At 41.9% G+C, this 21,548-nt stretch overlaps 1 protein-coding gene across 5 annotated transcripts in view; it reads right to left on the bottom strand.

The window, feature by feature from the left end:
* Positions 1–21,548, bottom strand: part of smarca2 (SWI/SNF related BAF chromatin remodeling complex subunit ATPase 2) — a 140,790-nt gene that overhangs the window by 13,599 nt on the left and 105,643 nt on the right. For all 5 annotated transcript variants that reach the window (XM_029763906.1, XM_029763907.1, XM_029763908.1 and 2 more), the window contains 4 exons: positions 20,316–20,539; positions 15,025–15,130; positions 11,679–11,780; positions 5,601–5,739 (listed from right to left, as the gene is read on the bottom strand). In XM_029763906.1, coding sequence (XP_029619766.1) covers positions 5,601–5,739; positions 11,679–11,780; positions 15,025–15,130; positions 20,316–20,539 — 571 coding nt within the window. The remainder of the gene's footprint in view (positions 1–5,600; positions 5,740–11,678; positions 11,781–15,024; positions 15,131–20,315; positions 20,540–21,548) is intronic.

Below are 21,548 nucleotides of genomic sequence, written 5' to 3'. Positions count from 1 at the left end.
AAGAAAGTACAAAAAATAGGCCTGGTATATACAGGTTGTTTATGGTTTCAGAATTATCTTTATGACAACTCAGGCCATCTTAATAGATGGGGTTAAATCTGAATTATCTTAGTGACAGAACTCAGGCCATCTTGAAAGATGGGGTTAAATCTGAATTATCTTAGCGACAGAACTCAGGCCATCTGGATAGATGAGGTTGAATCTGAATTATCTTAGTGACAGAACTCAGGCCATCTGGATAGATGGGGTTAAATCTGAATTATCTTAGTGACAGAACTCAGGCCATCTTCATAGATGGGGGTTAAATCAGAATTATCTCAGTGACAGAACTCAGACCATCTGGATAGATGGGGTTAAATCTGAATTATCTCAGTGACAGAACTCAGGCCATCTGGATAGATGGGGTTAAATCTGAATTATCTCAGTGACAGAACTCAGACCATCTGGATAGATGAGGTTGAATCAGAATGTGTTGAGATTCAAAAAGGTGTTCCTCAGGGTTCGATTTTGGGTCCATTATTATTCACCTTGTAAATTAATGACATAGGAAACACTGTTAATACTTGTAACATTCCTCTCTACACAGATGACAGGTTTGTATTCCTGTGCCGCCTCAGTGCAGCAGGTCATTCGTGAGCTTCAGCATCACTTTGATTCAATTCAAAAATCACTTACAGATCTTAAATTAATGTTAAATATAAGTAAAACCAAGCTCATGCTGTTCTCTAGTTCATGAAATGTTGACCCTGAGGACCTGCATATCTGTGCTATACATGGAGCCCAAATTGAACTTGTTTCTCAGTATAAGTACCTGGGTGTCTGGATTGATGACAAGTTGTCCTTCGTAACGTATATAGAACATCTGAATAAGAAGCTAAGATCCAAGATTGCTTTTTCATATCTAAATAAATCATGCCTCAGTATTGAAAATAGGAGAAAGATTGTTCAAACAACGCTTTTCCCTGTATTGGATTTTGGTGATATTGTTTACATGCATGCGGCAACCTCTGTTTGAAAACCCTTGGACGCAGTCTACCATTCAGCAATACGTTTTATCACAGGGGACAATTTTAGGACATTGTAGTCTGTATAAAATGTGGGATGGACTTCTCTTTTATTTATTTACAAAGCAATCTGACAGAAACTCCCTCCATATGTAACTTAATTTATTCATTTAAGAATCATAAGTTACCAAACCCGTTCTCAGGAATGGATAACACCAGAGATCCCTTCGGTCTACAAAGATTTTTTTGCCCCTAATTTGTGGAACAATCTGCAGAGTTCACTGTTGAATGAGATTGCTTTTATTAAATGTGTTTATTTTGTTATTGTGTGCTGCATTATATTGTTTTATACACATGGGTACGTTTTATTATTCTGTTTTTATTGTAATGTATACAGGGCTCACTTGTAAAATAGATTTTTAATCTCAATGTGACTCCCTGTTTAACTTCATCGGGGTAGGGGGCAGTATTTTGACGTCCGGATGAAAAGTGTGCCCGTAGTAAACTGGCTGCGGCTCGGGCCCAGAAGGTAGGATATGCATATTATTAGTCGATTTGGATAGAAAACACTGAAGTTTCTAAAACTGTTTGAATGATGTCTGTGAGTATAAAATAACTCATATGGCAGACACAAACCTGAGAAGAAACCCAACCAGGAAGTGTGGAAATCTGAGGTTTGTAGTTTTTCAAGTGATTGCCTATCTAATACACAGATGTCAACAGTCTTTAGATCGTTGTTTCATGCTTCTACTGTGAATGGGGAGAGAATAAGAGCATATGGAGTCAGATGACTGTGAAAATGACATGAGCTCAATCGCGTGCAGTCACGTGAGAGTGAGGTGTGTTCCTTTTCATTTCTGAAGACAAAGGAATCGTCCGGTTGGAATATTATGGAAGATTTATGAGAAAAACATCCTAAAGATTGATTCTATACATCGTTTGACATGTTTCTACGAACTGTAATATAACATTTTTGACTTTTCGTCTGAATTTAATGCGCGAGCACAGTGCATTGGGATTACTCCACTGAACGCGCAAACAAAATGGAGGTATTTGGACATAAATATGAACTTTATCGAACAAAACAAACATTTATTCTGGAACTGGGAAACCTGGGAGTGCATTCCGATGAAGATCATCAAAGGTAAATACTCTGCTGTCTCATTACCATCCATTGTCTGTAGTGAATACTCTGCTGTCTCACTACCATCCATTGTCTGTAGTGAATACTCTGCTGTCTCACTACCATATATACTCTAGTCTATTCCGTAAACTTTATTATACTGTACCTACAGTGGGGGAAAAAAGTATTTGATCCCCTGGTGATTTTGTACGTTTGCCCACTTACAAAGAAATGATCAGTCTATAATTTTAATAGTAGGTTTATTTGAACAGTGAGAGAAAGAATAACAAAAGAATCCAGAAAAAAGCATGTCAAAAATGTTATAAATTGATTTGCATTTTAATGGGGGAAATAAGTATTTGACCCCTCTGCAAAACATGACTTAGTACTTGGTGGCAAAACCCTTGTTGGCAATCAGAGGTCAGACGTTTCTTGTAGTTGGCCACCAGGTTTGCGCACATCTCAGGAGGGATTTTGTCCCACTCCTCTTTGCAGATCTTCTCCAAGTCATTAAGGTTTCGAGGCTGACGTTTGGCAACTCGAACCTTCAGCTCCCTCCACAGATTTTCTATGGGATTAAGGTCTGGAGACTGGCTAGGCCACTCCAGGACCTTAATGTGCTTCTTCTTGAGCCACTCCTTTGTTGCCTTGGCCGTGTGTTTTGGGTCATTGTCATGCTGGAATACCCATCCACGACCCATTTTCAATGCCCTGGCTGAGGGAAGGAGGTTCTCACCCAAGATTTGACGGTACATGGCCTCGTCCATCGTCCCTTTGATGCGGTGAAGTTGACCTGTCCCCTTAGCAGAAAAACACCCCCAAAGCATAATGTTTCCACCTCCATGTTTGACGGTGGAGATGGTATTCTTGAGGTCATAGGCAGCATTCCTCCTCCTCCAAACACGGTGAGTTGAGTTGATGTCAAAGAGCTCTATTTTGGTCTCATCTGACCACAACACTTTCACCAGTTGTCTTCTGAGTCATTCAGATGTTCATTGGCAAACTTCAGACGGGCATGTATATGTATTCTTGAGCAGGGGGACCTTGCGGGCGCTGCAGGATTTCAGTCCTTCACGGCGTAGTGTGTTAACAATTGTTTTCTTGGTGACTAGGGTCCCAGCTGCCTTGAGATCATTGACAAGATCCTCCCGTGTAGTTCTGGGCTGATTCCTCACCGTTCTCATGATTGCAACTCCATTGCAACTCCACGAGGTGAGATCTTGCATGGAGCCCCAGGCCGAGGGATATTGACAGTTTCTTCCATTTAATCGTACCAAATGTTGTCACCTTCTCACCAAGCTGCTTGGCGATGGTCTGTCTTGTAGCCCATTCCTGCCTTGTGTAGGTCTACAATCTTGTCCCTGACATCCTTGGAGAGCTCTTTGGTCTGGGCCATGGTGGAGAGTTTGACCATGGTGCTTGCCTACGGAGCTGTGAGGGGAACGGCACCTCCGTACCTTCAGGCTCTGATCAGGCCCTACACCCAAACAAGGGCACTGCGTTCATCCACCTCTGGCCTGCTCGCCTCCCTACCTCTGAGGAAGCACAGTTCCCGCTCAGCCCAGTCAAAACTGTTCGCCGCTCTGGCACCCCAATGGTGGAACAATCTCCCTCACGATGCCAGGACAGCGGAGTCAATCACCACCTTCCGGAGACACCTGAAACCCCACCTCTTTAAGGAATACCTGGGATAGGATAAAGTAATCCTTCTAACCCCCGCCCCCTTTAAAGGATTTAGATGCACTATTGTAAAGTGTTTGTTCTACTGGATATTATAGGTGAATGCACCAATTTGTAAGTCGCTCTGGATAAGAGCGTCTGCTAAATGACTTAAATGTAAATGTAAAATGTAAATGATTGATTGCTTCTGTGGACAGGTGTATTTTTTACAGGTAACAAGCTGCGGTTAGGAGCACTCCCTTTAAGAGTGTGCTCCTAATCTCAGCTCGTTACCTGTATAAAAGACACCTGGGAGCCAGAAATCTTTCTGATTGAGAGGGGGTCAAATACTTATTTCCCTCATTAAAATGCAAATCAATTTATAATATTTCTGACATGCGTTTTTCTGGATATTTTTGTTATTCTTTCTCTCACTGTTCAAATACACCTACCATTACAATTATAGACTGATCCTTTCTTTGTCAGTGGGCAAACGTACAAAATCAGCAGGGGATCAAATACTTTTTCCCCCCACTGTAAGTGAATATTTATAATGTTATTTGTGACTTCTGTTGACTCCAAAATGGCGGGTATCTGTATGGCTTCTTTTGGTGTCTGAGCGCTGTACTCAGATTATTGCAAAATTTGCTTTCGCCGTAAAGCTTTTTTGAAATCTGACACAGCGGTTGCATTAAGGAGAAGTGTATCTATAATTCTTTGAATAACAGTTGTACATTTTATCAACGTTTATGATGAGTATTTATGGAAATTGATGTGCTCATTTACCGGAAGTTTTGGGAGGCAAAACATTTCTGAACATTACAAGCCAATGTAAAATGGGGTTTTTGGATATAAATATGAACTTTATCGAGCAAAACATACATGTATTGTGTAACATGAAGTCCTATGAGTGCCATCTGATGAAGATCATCAAAGGTTAGTGATTCATTTTAGCTGTATTTCTGGTTTTTGTGACGCCTCTCCTTGCTTGGAAAATGGCTGTGTGGTTTTTCTTGTCTAGGCGCTGTCCTAACATAATCTAATGCTATGCTTTCGCCGTAAAGCCTTTTTGAAATCGGACAGTGTGGTTGGATTAACGAAAAGTGTATTTTAAAATGGGATATAATAGTTGTATGTTTGAGAAATTTGAATTATGAGATTTTTGTTGTTTTGAATTAGGCGCCCTGCTATTACGTCCCACATACCCCAGAGAGGTTAAAGAAATAATACAAATAAATATAAAAAAAACCTTGTCACAACACAACTGATTGGCTCAAACACATTAAGAAGGAAAGAAATTCCACAAATTAACAAGGGACACCTATTAATTGAAATGCATTCCAGGTGGCTGGTTGAGAGAATTCCAAGAGTGTGCAAAGCTGTCATCAAGGCAAAGGGTGGCTATTTGAAGAATCTCAAATATAAAATATTGTTTAACACTTTTTTGGTTACTACATGATTCCATATGTGTTATTTCATTGTTTTGATGTCTTCACTATTATTCTGCAATGTAGAAAATAGTAAAAATAAAGAAAAACCCTTGAATGAGTAGGTGTGTCCAAACTTTTGACTGGTACTGTATGGGTGGTCTAGGGAATCGAAACCACTGTCCTGGCATTGCAAGAGCCATGCTCTACCAACTGAGCTCCAGAGGACCACATGACAGACAAGTCAAGTACACATCCACAGAGATACAGTATTTTTCAGTTGGATGAGTTGAGTACCTTGCATTGATTTTACATTACATTATAAATTATTTATTGTCAAGAGAGAGGGAGGGGAGAGGGAGAGAAAGAGAGAATCCTTTATCTTACCCTCTGCCTCCGACTCTTCCTCATCATCATCATCATCATCATCGTCATCATCGCTGTCCTCTTCACTCTCCTCCTCCTTTACGATTCTCTGTCTGGCGCTCTTAAACACAGACTGGAGCACGATGGAGTCCTCATAGATCTACAGCACATAGACATAACATCATAGGTCTACAACACAGAGACACCACACCACGTTATAGATCTACAGCACAGACATAACATCATAGGTCTTCAACACAGAGACACCACACCACGTTATAGATCTACAGCACATAGACATAACATCATAGGTCTTCAACACAGAGACACCACACCACGTTATAGATCTACAGCACATAGACATAACATCATAGGTCTACAACACAGACACCACACCACGTTATAGATCTACAACACATAGACATAACATCATAGGTCTACAACACAGAGACACCACACCACGTTATAGATCTACAGCACATAGACAGGATTAACATTATAGGTCTACAACACATACACAGACACAACCACAGAATTAGGAGTTAGAATACTAGAATGGTCATGAACCCTCTTATGGTGGTATAAAGGTCAGCCATGTTGGTCAGGGAGTTGGTCAACCATGGTTTGCCAGTGCTGTGATAAGATATTGTGTAAAATAATGAATTTCAAGAATGTATCTGCCCTGTATGTTTGTTAGCTAGCTAGCCAGTTTTAGAGGAATAATTCCATAAATGTTTCCAATGAACTGCCAATACGCCAACATTCCATTGTCATAGCTCTACAACACAGATAGACACCATGTCATAGCTTTACAACACAGACAGACACCGTGTCATAGCTCTACAACACAGACAGACACCATGTCATAGCTCTAAAACACAGACAGACACCGTGTCATAGCTCTACAACACAGATAGACACCATGTCATAGCTCTACAACACAGATAGACACCATGTCATAGCTCTACAACACAGACAGACACCATGTCATAGCTCTACAACACAGACAGACACCGTGTCATAGCTCTACAACACAGACAGACACCATGTTATAGCTCTACAACACAGACAGACACCATGTCATACCTCTACAACACAGACAGACACCATGTTATAGCTCTACAACACAGACAGACACCATGTCATACCTCTACAACACAGACAGACACCGTGTCATAGCTCTACAACACAGACAGACACCATGTCATAGCTCTACAACACAGACAGACACCGTGTCATAGACATTATTGTATGGGATTGGTTGAAGCTCAACGTTAAATTAAAATCTCCCTATCATCATATCTAAGCCAACATGACACCAATGTCAATGAAAGTTCGCAAATCAACTTGATTGGAGGTACACAACACACTCCCTGCCTGTCGTCATGATCCGTCCGGCCGTTACCAAAAACCACATACCGGATTGTTGACAGTGTTGTTAGCATTAGGGTCGTCAGACAATGTTTTGCCCAAACCTAGCTCAAATTCTAGACTTCATATTAAAACGAGACTACAGCGTCCATAATGTGACCATTACATTTAGATTCCTTTGGACTGAATACGCTTGTAGGTGCAACAGTTTTTATAAAATTCACAATTTATTGCTCTCACGTGCACATTGCCGTCCATTAAGAACCAAAGATGTCCTACCTTTTTGTAGCATTTCTGACAATGCTAACATCTTTTCATCCAAATATCAGAGTTCTAAAAACCCTCTTATGATGGGATAGAAGTTCTTATGTGATTAATGGTGGTTGGACACATGTTCTTATGTGATTAATGGTGGTTGGACACATATATATATATGGCTATCCACAATAAGGATTAGCGACAATAGTGGACGTTGCTGTTATCCTTCAAAATAAAAGTATGGCATAATTCTACTATTTGTATTAATTTGCATCACTGTCAATGACATACTTTTATTTTGAAGGCAAACGGCAAATTCCACTATTGTGCCTAATCCTTATTGCTGCTAGCTTCACAACACATAACACGGTCCGGCCGAGCCTCACTAGCCAGATGAAGCTAGCTGGCTGCTTATAACGTTAACTTTGGGCAACAGGGTTAAGTAGCTGGCTAGCTATTTATTTTCATGAACTGAAGTTCAATTTCAATAGTCGAACAACAAGTGGCAACCTAGCTAATACTTACTCAAGGATTCCTAAATCATTGCTAAGAATAATGAAAATGACTGCAGTTTCTACTGGTCATTGTTTTCAGGCTGGTTGTTTTGGTGCTAGCTAGGTACCAAGCTAAAGCTAGCTACCCCAGAAGTTGCGGTCGAACAATGATGCTTTATTACCAATGCCATATTGTAAACACATCGTTCGTGGCCGGTGTTTTCTTGTTTGCAGAATTTTTTGTACAGCTTTGACAGTGCTACTGTATCTTTTTTGACACTCAAAGACCCAATTGGCGTTCCATAGTATGTATGTCGTGAAGCTAATAGCAGTGATGCTATTACTGTGTAACTCCGGTAGGGAAACATCTGAAAAATAGCGAGGGTGGTAGTGTGTACTGGTGATCGACCAGTCGGGAAAGCCAACATCATCCACGACAGAGAACGGTTGATTGTCAAAGGCAATGAATTCTATTATCTTGGCTTTAATGGATTTCGCCTTTTGAGTTGTCTCGCTTAAATTTTCTTACTCTTTCAAATGTCTGCTCGACTTGTTGAATGCTCGATCCACACAGCAGACATTGTGGGCAAGGTTAGGAATGCTGTGTTGCACGTGTAGCGCAAAATTTTACATGGCGTAATTACGTCATGTACCTACATTATATAGGTACGCACGGCAGCTTTGACATAGGTTTTTAACATTGGCGTTAACCTGTTTAGGATAGGGGGCAGTATTTTCACGGCCGGATAAAAAACGTACCCGATTTAATCTGGTTATTACTCCTGCCCAGAAACTAGAATATGCATATAATTGTTTGATTTGGATAGAAAACACCCTAAAGTTTCTAAAACTGTTTGAATGGTGTCTGTGAGTATAACAGAACTCATATGGCAGGCAAAAACCTGAGAAGATTCTGTACAGGAAGTGCCCTCTCTGACCATTTCTTGGCCTTCTATAGCCTCTTTATCGAAAACAGAGGATCTCTGCTGTAACGTGACATTTTCTAACGCTCCCATAGGCTCTCAGAAGGTGCCAGAACGGGGAATGATGACTCTGCAGTCCCTTGGCGAAAAACAGTAGTGCATTTGGATAGTGGTCGATCTGAGAACAATGACACGGGTGTACGCGTGAAGACACCATTTTCTTCTTTCAGTCTGAACGAAAACAACGTCTCCCGGTCGGAATATTATCGCTATTTTACGAGAAAAATCGCATAAAAATTGATTTTAAACAGCGTTTGACATGCTTCGAAGTACGGTAATGGAATATTTTGATTTTTTTGGTCACGATACGCGCCGGCGCGTCACCCTTTGGATAGTGTCTTGAATGCAAGAACAAAACGCCGCTATTTGGATATAACTATGGATTATTTGGAACCAAAACAACATTGGGTGTAAAGTAGAAGTCCTGGGAGTGCATTCTGACGAAGAACAGCAAAGGTAATCCAATTTTTCTTATAGTAAATCTGAGTTTGGTGAGTGCCAAACTTGGTGGGTGTCAAATTAGCTAGCCCGTGATGGCGCGCTATCTACTCAGAATATTGCAAAATGTGCTTTTGCCGAAAAGCTATTTTAAAATCTGACACCGCGATTGCATAAAGGAGTTCTGTATCTATAATTCTTAAAATAATTGTTATGTTTTTTGTGAACGTTTATCGTGAGTAATTTAGTAAATTCACCGGAAGTTTTCGGTATGTTTGCTAGTTCTGAACGTCACATGCTAATGTAAAAAGCTGGTTTTTCATATAAATATGAACTTGATTGAACAAAATATGCATGTATTGTATAACATAATGTCCTAGGAGTGTCATCTGATGAAGATCATCAAAGGTTAGTGCTGCATTTAGCTGTGGTTTTGGTTTTTGTGACATTATATGCTAGCTTGAAAAATGGGTGTGTGATTATTTCTGGCTGGGTACTCTCCTGACATAATCTAATGTTTTGCTTTCGTTGTAAAGCCTTTTTGAAATCGGACAATGTGGTTAGATTAACGAGAGTCTTGTCTTTAAAATGGTGTAAAATAGTCATATGTTTGAGAAATTGAAGTAATAGCATTTCTAAGGTATTTGAATATCGCGCCACTCGATTCCACTGGCTGTTGACTAGGTGGGACGATTTGATAAACGAGTGGTTGATAAACGAGTTTTAATGACTCCAACCTAAGTGTATGTAAACTTCCGACTTCAACTGTATGTGAGAATGCTGTTCATTGACTACGGCTCAGCGTTCAACACCATAGTGGCCACGAAGCTCATCACTAAGCAAAGGACCCTGGGACTAAACGCCTCCCTCTGCAACTGGATCCTGGACTTCCTGACGGGCCGCCCCCAGGTGGTAAGGGTAGGCAACAACACGTCTACCACACTGATCCTCAACACGGGGGCCCCTCAGGGGTGTGTACTTAGTCCCCTCCTGTACTCCCGGGTCACTCATGACTGCATGGCCAGGCATGACTCCAACACCATCATTAAGTTTGCTGACGACACAACAGTGGTAGGCCTGATCACCGACAACGATGAGACAGCCAACAGGGAAGAGGTCAGAGAACTGGCAGTGTGGTGCCAGGACAACAACCTCTCCCTCAATCTGAGCAAGACAAAGGAGCTGATCGTGGACTACAGGAAAAGGCAGGCCGAACAGGCCCCCATTCACATCGACAGGCTGTAGTGGAGCGGATAGAGTTTCAAGTTCCTTGGTGTCCACATCACCAACGAACTATCATGGTCCAAACACACCAAGACAATCGTGACGACAAAACCATTTCCCCCTCAGGAGACTGAAAAAAGTTGTCATGGGTCCCCAGATTCTCAAAAAGTTCTACAGCTGCACAATTGAGAGCATCCTGTCCGGTTGCATCACCTTGGTATGGCAACTACTCGGCATCTGACCGTAAGGCGCTACAGAGGATAGTGCGTACAGCCCAGTACATCACTGGGGCCAAACTTCCTGTCATCCAGGACCTATATAATAGGCGGTGTCAGAGGAAGGCCCATAAAATTGTCAGAGACTCCAGTCACCCTAGTCATAGACTGTTCTCTCTGCTACCGCACGGCAAGCTGTACCGGAGCGCCATGTCAAGGACCAAAAGGCTCCTTAACAGCTTCTACCCCCAAGCCATAAGACTGCATTTCACGGTAAGGTCTACACTTGTTGTATTCGGCGCATGTGACAAATAAAGTTTGATTTGATTTGATCTACATCACATAGACAGGCACAATGTCATAGATCTACAACACATAGACACCATGTCATAGATACACAACACATAGACAAAACATGATAGATATACAACAGACAGACAACATCAAAGATCTACAACACATAGACAGATGTAACATTATAGATACACAGCACATAGACATACAGACCATCACAGCTCTACAACACATAGACAGGCATAACATCATAGATTCACAACACATAGATATAGACCATCACAGGCATAACATCATAGATTTACAACACATAGGCAGAGGTAACATTGTAGACCTACAACACATAGAAAATACCAACATCATAGATCTACAACACATAGGCTGCGTTCAGACAAGCAGCCCAAATCTGTTATATATTTTTTACAATAACGGGTCTTTTGACCATTCAGATCAGCTCTGAAAAAGATTTGAAAAGATCTGATGTGATTGGTCAAACGACCGATTGTTGAAAATAAGATCATAGTTTGTCTGCCTGTGTGAACGCAGCCAGTGACAGCAATAACATCATATACTGTATCTACAACACCTAGAATGGCAGCACATCATAGATCTACAACACATAGACAGACCTATCATAGATATACAAAACATGGGAATACCTATCATAGATATACAACACATAAACATACATATCATAGATATACAACACATAGACAAACCAAACCATGTTATAGAGCTACACCACATAGACAGGCGCAACATCATAGATATACAACACATAGACAGGGTGAGGAATATAGTTCAGGGTTAGAGGTGACTGACCTGTGACCCCTCCAGGTTAAAGGTCTGAGCGTTGTGACAGAGCAGCATCACATCCTTCTCCAGGTCAGACACACTCCTGAACTTGTGGCTCCGCACGCGCTCCTGGAAACAAACACGCACGCACGCACGCACACACACACACACACAGTCTGTCACACTTTGGTAGGTTCCTCTGTCTGTTCTTACTACTATATCAGGTGGTAGGTTCTTGTCTGTCCTTACTACTATATCAGGTGGTAGGTTCCTGTCTGTCCTTACTGCTATATCAGGTGGTAGGTTCCTGTCTGTCCTTACTACTATATCAGGTGGTAGGTTCCTGTCTGTCCTTACTACTACATCAGGTGGTAGGTTCCTGTCTGTCCTTACTACTATATCAGGTGGTAGGTTCCTGTCTGTCCTTACTACTATATCAGGTGGTAGGTTCCTGTCTGTCCTTACTACTATATCAGGTGGTAGGTTCCTGTCTGTCCTTACTACTATATCAGGTGGTAGGTTCCTGTCTGTCCTTACTACTATATCAGGTGGTAGGTTCCTGTCTGTCCTTACTACTATATCAGGTGGTAGGTTCCTGTCTGTCCTTACTACTATATCAGGTGGTAGGTTCCTGTCTGTCCTTACTACTATATCAGGTGGTAGGTTCCTGTCTGTTCTTACTACTATATCAGGTGGTAGGTTCCTGTCTGTCCTTACTACTATATCAGGTGGTAGGTTCCTGTCTGTCCTTACTACTATATCAGGTGGTAGGTTCCTGTCTGTCCTTACTACTATATCAGGTGGTAGGTTCCTGTCTGTCCTTACTACTATATCAGGTGGTAGGTTCCTGTCTGTCCTTACTACTATATCAGGTGGTAGGTTCCTGTCTGTCCTTACTACTATATCAGGTGGTAGGTTCCTCTGTCTGTCCTTACTACTATATCAGGTGGTAGGTTCCTGTCTGTTCTTACTACTATATCAGGTGGTAGGTTCCTCTGTCTGTCCTTAATACTATATCAGGTGGTAGGTTCCTGTCTGTTCTTACTACTATATCAGGTGGTAGGTTCCTCTGTCTGTCCTTAATACTATATCAGGTGGTAGGTTCCTGTCTGTCCTTACTACTATATCAGGTGGTAGGTTCCTGTCTGTCCTTACTACTATATCAGGTGGTAGGTTCCTGTCTGTCCTTACTACTATATCAGGTGGTAGGTTCCTGTCTGTCCTTACTACTATATCAGGTGGTAGGTTCCTGTCTGTCCTTACTACTATATCAGGTGGTAGGTTCCTGTCTGTCCTTACTACTATATCAGGTGGTAGGTTCCTGTCTGTCCTTACTACTATATCAGGTGGTAGGTTCCTCTGTCTGTCCTTACTACTATATCAGGTGGTAGGTTCCTGTCTGTCCTTACTACTACATCAGGTGGTAGGTTCCTGTCTGTCCTTACTACTATATCAGGTGGTAGGTTCCTGTCTGTCCTTACTACTATATCAGGTGGTAGGTTCCTGTCTGTCCTTACTACTATATCAGGTGGTAGGTTCCTGTCTGTCCTTACTACTATATCAGGTGGTAGGTTCCTGTCTGTCCTTACTACTATATCAGGTGGTAGGTTCCTGTCTGTCCTTACTACTATATCAGGTGGTAGGTTCCTGTCTGTCCTTACTACTATATCAGGTGGTAGGTTCCTGTCTGTCCTTACTACTATATCAGGTGGTAGGTTCCTGTCTGTCCTTACTACTATATCAGGTGGTAGGTTCCTGTCTGTCCTTACTACTATATCAGGTGGTAGGTTCCTGTCTGTCCTTACTACTATATCAGGTGGTAGGTTCCTGTCTGTCCTTACTACTATATCAGGTGGTAGGTTCCTGTCTGTCCTTACTACTATATCAGGTGGTAGGTTCCTGTCTGTCCTTACTACTATATCAGGTGGTAGGTTCCTGTCTGTCCTTACTACTATATCAGGTGGTAGGTTCCTGTCTGTCCTTACTACTATATCAGGTGGTAGGTTCCTGTCTGTCCTTACTACTATATCAGGTGGTAGGTTCCTGTCTGTCCTTACTACTATATCAGGTGGTAGGTTCCTGTCTGTTCTTACTACTATATCAGGTGGTAGGTTCCTGTCTGTCCTTACTACTATATCAGGTGGTAGGTTCCTGTCTGTCCTTACTACTATATCAGGTGGTAGGTTCCTGTCTGTCCTTACTACTATATCAGGTGGTAGGTTCCTGTCTGTCCTTACTACTATATCAGGTGGTAGGTTCCTGTCTGTCCTTACTACTATATCAGGTGGTAGGTTCCTGTCTGTCCTTACTACTATATCAGGTGGTAGGTTCCTCTGTCTGTCCTTACTACTATATCAGGTGGTAGGTTCCTGTCTGTTCTTACTACTATATCAGGTGGTAGGTTCCTCTGTCTGTCCTTAATACTATATCAGGTGGTAGGTTCCTGTCTGTTCTTACTACTATATCAGGTGGTAGGTTCCTCTGTCTGTCCTTAATACTATATCAGGTGGTAGGTTCCTGTCTGTCCTTACTACTATATCAGGTGGTAGGTTCCTGTCTGTCCTTACTACTATATCAGGTGGTAGGTTCCTGTCTGTCCTTACTACTATATCAGGTGGTAGGTTCCTGTCTGTCCTTACTACTATATCAGGTGGTAGGTTCCTGTCTGTCCTTACTACTATATCAGGTGGTAGGTTCCTGTCTGTCCTTACTACTATATCAGGTGGTAGGTTCCTGTCTGTCCTTACTACTATATCAGGTGGTAGGTTCCTCTGTCTGTCCTTACTACTATATCAGGTGGTAGGTTCCTGTCTGTCCTTACTACTACATCAGGTGGTAGGTTCCTGTCTGTCCTTACTACTATATCAGGTGGTAGGTTCCTGTCTGTCCTTACTACTATATCAGGTGGTAGGTTCCTGTCTGTCCTTACTACTATATCAGGTGGTAGGTTCCTGTCTGTCCTTACTACTATATCAGGTGGTAGGTTCCTGTCTGTCCTTACTACTATATCAGGTGGTAGGTTCCTGTCTGTCCTTACTACTATATCAGGTGGTAGGTTCCTGTCTGTCCTTACTACTATATCAGGTGGTAGGTTCCTGTCTGTCCTTACTACTATATCAGGTGGTAGGTTCCTGTCTGTCCTTACTACTATATCAGGTGGTAGGTTCCTGTCTGTCCTTACTACTATATCAGGTGGTAGGTTCCTGTCTGTCCTTACTACTATATCAGGTGGTAGGTTCCTGTCTGTCCTTACTACTATATCAGGTGGTAGGTTCCTGTCTGTCCTTACTACTATATCAGGTGGTAGGTTCCTGTCTGTCCTTACTACTATATCAGGTGGTAGGTTTAATATGTATTATCTGTTGTTAGGTACCTTGATTTTCTTGAAGTCAACAGGTTTCCTGATCAGCTCGTAGTACTCTGGCAGCTCTTTCCTGGACGGCAGCTGGACAAACACCTCTGACAGCTGTCTATTAGACCTGTTAACAAACAGACTTTAATATACGAGGTATGGTAGTAGGTGCCAGGCGCACTGGTTTGTGTCAAGAACTACAACGCTGCTGAGTTTTTATACACACAGTACCAGTCAAACGTTCTACATTGCAGAATAATAGTGAAGACATCAAAACTATGAAATAACACATATGGAACTATGTATTAACCAAATTTTTGATTCTTCAAAGTAGCCACCCTTTGCCTTGATGACAGCTTTGCACACTCAGTTTAAAGTTTTAATATCAGACCAAATCATCCAGAACTATTGGCTGCTCACCAACACCTCTGTCCATCAAAGTCACACAATGACTTCTCTCTCACCCCACGTCAGAACCACGAGTCTTAAACATCTAACTGTGCCCAGTTATTAGTCACAGAGCTCAGTGTTGTATCATAATTACTGACATTGAAGCTTAGTGCTGTTCCATAATAACTCCTGACATTGAGGCTTAGAAAACACCAGAGTGTTCCTGTCTAATAGAAAACAGGTAGATAGTTCCTGTCTAGTAGAAAGCAGCTAGAGAGTTCCTGTTTGGTAGAAAACAGGTAGAGAGTTCCTGTTTAGTAGAAAACACCAGAGTTCCTGTCTAATAAAAAACAGGCAGAAAGTTCCTGTCTAAAACAGCTAGACTTCCTGTCTAGTAGAAAACAGGTAGAGAGTTCCTGTTTAGTAGAAAACAGGTAGAGAGTTCCTGTTTAGTAGAAAACAGGTAGAGATATCCTGTCTAATAGAAAACAGGTAGATAATTCATGTCTAATACAAAACAGATAGAGCGATCCTGTCTAATAGAAAACAGGTAGATAGTTCCTGTCTAAAACAGCTAAAACAGCTAGACTTCCTGTCTAGTAGAAAACAGGTAGATAGTTCCTGTCTAGTAGAAAGCAGCTAGAGAGTTCCTGTCTACTTGAAAACAGCTAGAGATATCCTGTCTAATAGAAAACAGGTAGATAATTCATGTCTAATACAAAACAGATAGAGCGATCCTGTCTAATAGAAAACAGGTAGATAGTTCCTGTCTAATAGAAAACAGATAGATAGTTAATGTCTAATAGAAAACAGCTAGAGAGTTTAACCTTCATTTACCTTCTTATGGCTTGGGGGCAGGATTTGGATAGAAAACACTCTAAAGTTTCCAAAACTGTTAAAAAAATGTCTGTGAGTATAACAGAACTGATATGGCAGATGAAAACCTGAGGAAAATCCATCCAGGAAGTGGGATGTTTTTGATGTGGGTAGTTTTCAATTGAATGCCAATGGAGCATCTAACGGGTTAGGACCCAGATTGCAGTTCCTATGGCTGCCACTAGATGTCAACAGTCTTTAGACATTGTTTCAGGCTTGTTTTCTGAAAAATGAAGAAGAATGAGACCTTTCTGTCAGTGGACTCTAGAATCATGCAATGCTGGTTGGCGTGCGTGACCAAGTGCGCGCCCTTCGTTGTTTTTCCTTTCTATTGAATACGCTATTGTCCGTTTGAAATATTATCGATTATTTAGACAATTGACAATCTGAGGATTAATTATAAACATCGTTTGACATGTTTTGACGAACTTTACCGGTACTATTAGGATGTATTCGTCTGCATGTTTTGACCGCCTTTGAGCCAGTGGATTACTGAACAAAACGTGCCAACAAAACTACGTTTTTGGGATATAAAGAGGGACTTTATCGAACAAAACAAACATTTATTGTGTAGCTGGGACTCTTGTGACTGCAACCAGATGAAGATCTTCAAAGGTAAGTGATACATTTTATCGCTATTTCTGACTTTCGTGACTCCTCTACTTGGAAAATGTTTGTATGCTCTTGTAAGCGGGGCGCTGTCCTCAGATAATTGCATGGTATGCTTTCGCCGTAAAGCCTTTTTGAAATCTGACAAAGTGGCTGGATTAACAAGAAGTTAATCTTTAAGCCGATGTATAACACTTGTATTTTTATGAATGTTTATTATTGCTATTTCTGTATTTTGAATTTGGCACTCTGCCATTTCACCGGATGCCTGCGCCAGAAAGGTTAACTTGTTATGGATAGGGGGCAGTATTTTCACGTCCGGATAAAAAACGTACCCGATTTAATCTGATTATTACTCCTGCCCAGAAACTAGAATATGCATATTATTAGTATATTTGGATAGAAAACACTCTGAAGTTTCTAAAACTGTTTGAATGGTGTCTGTGAGTATAACAGAACTCATATGGCAGGCAAAAACCTGAGAAAAATCCAACCAGGAAGTTGAAAATCTGAGGCTGTAGTTTTTAAAAAATGAATTCCCTTTCCAAACTACAGTGACTTAGGGGTCATTTTGCACTTCCTAATGCTTCCACTAGATGTCAACAGTCTTTAGAAAGTTGTTTGAGGCTTCTATGGTGCATTTTGAGGGAATAACAGCCGGTTCAAGCAGTGGACTGTGAGGTCATGTAGTTACTTCATGCGCGTTCACGCATGGCTAGCATTTTTTTTTCTTCTGTAATGAATCCGCTATTGTCCGGTTGGAATATTATCGATTATTTATGTTAAAGGCACCCTAAGGATTGATTGTAAACATCGTTTGACATGTTTCTACAAACGGTAATGGAGCTTTTCGTCTACTGATTTACGCCCCCGCCTCGTGCCTTTGGAATAGTGTTCTGGACGCGCCAACAAAACGGAGGTATTTGGACATAAATGATGGACTTTATCGAACAAATGAACGTCCTGCGAATGCATTCCGCCGAGGATCAGCAAAGGTAAGGAAAGATTTATAACACTAATTTAGAGTTTTGTTGATGCCAGAACTTGGCGAGTAACTGTATAGCTTTCATTGATGGCTGAACTCTGTACTCAGAATATAGAACAATGTGCTTTCGCCATAAAGTTATTTGGAAATCTGACACAGCGGATGCATTAAGAAGTAGTATATCTATAATTCTTTAAATAATTGTTATATATTTTGTCAACGTTTATGATGAGTATTTCTGTAAATTAATGTGCACATTCACTGGAAGTTTTATGAGGCAAACATTTTCTGAATATCACGCGCCAATGTAAAATGCTGTTTTTGGATATAAATATGAACTTGATCGAACGAAACATACATGTATTGTGTAACATGATGTCCTATGAGTGTCATCTGATGAAGATCGTCAAAGGTTAGTGATTAATTTTGGCTGTATTTCTGGGTTTTGTGACACCTCTCCATGCTAGGAAAATGGCTGTGTGGCTTTTCTTGTTTAGGTGGTGTCCTAACATAATCTAATGTTTTGCTTTCGCTGTAAAGCCTTTTTGAAATCGGACAATGTGCTTACATTAAGGAGAAGTGAATCTTTAAAATTGTGTAAAATAGTCGTATGTTTGAGAAATTTGAATTATGAGATTTTGGTTGTTTTGAATTTGCCGCCCTGCTATTTCACTGGCTGTTGGGAGTGTGTCCCGCAGGTGGGACGGTCACGTCCCACATAACCTCTTTTGGGTAAGAACAAATTCTTATTTACAATGACGGCCTACACCGGCCAAACCTGGACGACGCTGAGCCAATTGTGCGCCACCCTATGTGATTCCGAATCATGGCGGGTTGTGATACAGCCTGGATTCGAACCAGGGTGTCTGTAGTGACTCCTGAAGTACTAAGATGCAGTGCCTTAGACCGCTGCACCACACGGGAGCCCAAGATTTCCTGGAATAATAATGGTTATCATAAAGACAATAAGGATGAGAGGAAGAGAGGAGAAGAGAGGGAGGATAGGGGAGGAGATGGGAGAAGATGGGAGGAGAAGATGGGAGGAGAGGGGAGGAGGAGGGGGAGAAGAAGATGGGAGGAGAGGGGAGGAGAAGAGAAGAGAGGAGAGGGGAGGAGAAGAGAGGAGAGGGGAGGAGAAGAGAGGAGAAGAGAGGGGAGGAGAGGAGAAGAGAGCAGATGGGAGGAGAGGGGAGGAGAAGAGAGGAGATGGGAGGAGAAGAGAGGAGAGGGGAGGAAAAGAGAGGGGAGGAGAAGAGAGGAGAGGGGAGGAGATGAGAGGAGAGGAAAAGAGAGGGGAGGAGAAGAGAGGCGAGGAGAAAAGCGGAGAAGGGAGGAGAGGAGATGGGATATGAGAAAAAGAGGGGAGGAGAGGGGATATGAGGAGGAGAGGGGAGGGGAGGAGAGGAGAAAGGTTTTTCAAGCCAAATAGCATGATGTTTTGTTGCTCAAAGATGACTTCATCCATTAAATCATCCTGCTGTTCAGCGGGTTAGGCTGACTGGGGAGTAGTGGAGGAATGTTTCCATGTGTAGCTCCAAACATGTGCCTGTCAAACATTCCAGCTACAGACAGAGCACGATACTGATATAGGAACCCCAGAGAACAGAGCCAGATACTGATATAGGAACCCCAGAGCACGGAACTGATATAGGAACCCCAGAGGACGATACTGATATAGGAACCCCAGAGGACGATACTGATATAGGAACCCCAGAGCACGATACTGATATAGGAACCCCAGAGCACGGAACTGATATAGGAACCCCAGAGGACGATACTGATATAGGAACCCCAGAGGACGATACTGATATAGGAACCCCAGAGCACGATACTGATATAGGAACCCCAGAGCACGATACTGATATAGGAACCCCAGAGGACGATACTGATATAGGAACCCCAGAGCACGATACTGATATAGGAACCCCAGAGGACTGAGCCAGATACTGATATAGGAACCCCAGAGGACAGAGCCAGATACTGATATAGGAACCCCAGAGCACGATACTGATATAGGAACCCCAGAGGACAGAGCCAGATACTGATATAGGAACCCCAGAGCACGATACTGATATAGGAACCCCAGAGGACGATACTGATATAGGAACCCCAGAGCACGATACTGATATAGGAACCCCAGAGGACGATACTGATATAGGAACCCCAGAGGACGATACTGATATAGGAACCCCAGAGCACGATACTGATATAGGAACCCCAGAGGACGATACTGATATAGGAACCCCAGAGCACGATACTGATATAGGAACCCCAGAGGACAGAGCCAGATACTGATATAGGAACCCTAGAGGAATACTGGCTAAACACTATCACAACTCTGTCAATAATTGAATCAGGGATACTACTGCTGGACTAGAGAAAACATGTGCAACGCAGGTACTAGAGGACTGGTTGGGGGTATCACCACTCTGTCCTGCTATGGTTCTCTTACCCGTCTCTGTAGTTGATGACGGTGTCGATGATGGCGTTCATCTGTTTGGTGAGCTTGGGGGGGTTGGGGGACAGCTTCTCGGCAGGGGGACGTCCACGCCTCTTCTTTGCCTTCTCTCCTCCCTCCTCCCTCCCTCCGTCCTTGTCCCCTCGTCTCCTCCTCTTCCTCGACTTCTTCAGACGGATCTCTTCCTCCATTTCCTCCAGGTTACCATCCTCTACTGCCTGTAGAGGGCGACACACAGATAGAAATACACTCATATACAGTAGCTGTCCTTCCCATTGTTCTGGCAAGTTATAGACTGAACTAATGAGCTAAGAACAAATGTGCACATTGTTTCAGAATCCCACAATTCTTACCTGTCTAACAGTATTAAGCATGTGTTCGTAGGACTTCAGTTATGAAACTGAAAGTATTCAGTATACGGAAAGTATTCAGACCCCTTGACTTTTTCCACATTTTGTTACGTTACAGCCTTATTCTAAAATTGATTAAATTAAATGTTTTCCTCATCAATCTACACACAATACCCCATAATGACAAAGCAAAAACAGGTTAGACCTTTTTGTAAATGTATTTAAAATAAGAAACAAATAACTTACATAATTTACATAATTATTCAGAACCTTTGCTATGAGACTGAAATCAAATCAAATTTGATTTGTCACATGCGCCGAATACAACAGGTGTAGACCTTACAGTGAAATAGTTCCTTACAAGCCCTTAACCTGTTGGGGCTAGGGGGCAGTATTTGCACGGCCGGATAAAAAACATACCCGATTTAAACTGGTTACTACTCTTGCTCAGAAACGAGAATGTGCATATAATTAGTAGATTTGGATAGAAAACACTCTAAAGTTTCTAAAACTGTTGAATGGTGTCTGTGAGTATAACAGAACTCATATGGCAGGCCAAAACCTGAGAAGATTCCATACAGGAAGTGCCCTGTCTGACAATTTGTTCTCCTTCTGTTGCATCTCTATCAAAAATACAGCATCTCTGCTGTAACGTGACATTTTCTAAGGCTTCCATTGGCTCTCAGAAGGCGCCAGAAAGTGGAATGACATGTCTCCTGTCTCTGGGCGAAGAACAGCAGGATAATTTGTGAGTGGTCAGGCTGGGAACAGTGACACTGGAAATTATTTCAGCCTTTGAATGAATACAACATCGCCCGGTTGGAATATTATCGCTATTTTACGAGAAAAATAGCTTAAAAATTGATTTTAAACAGCG

This window comes from Salmo trutta, chromosome 9 (genome assembly GCF_901001165.1).
Source record: "Salmo trutta chromosome 9, fSalTru1.1, whole genome shotgun sequence".
In the NCBI taxonomy this organism is placed as follows: domain Eukaryota; kingdom Metazoa; phylum Chordata; class Actinopteri; order Salmoniformes; family Salmonidae; genus Salmo; species Salmo trutta.
This window is presented reverse-complemented; position numbering and strand designations above follow the sequence as displayed.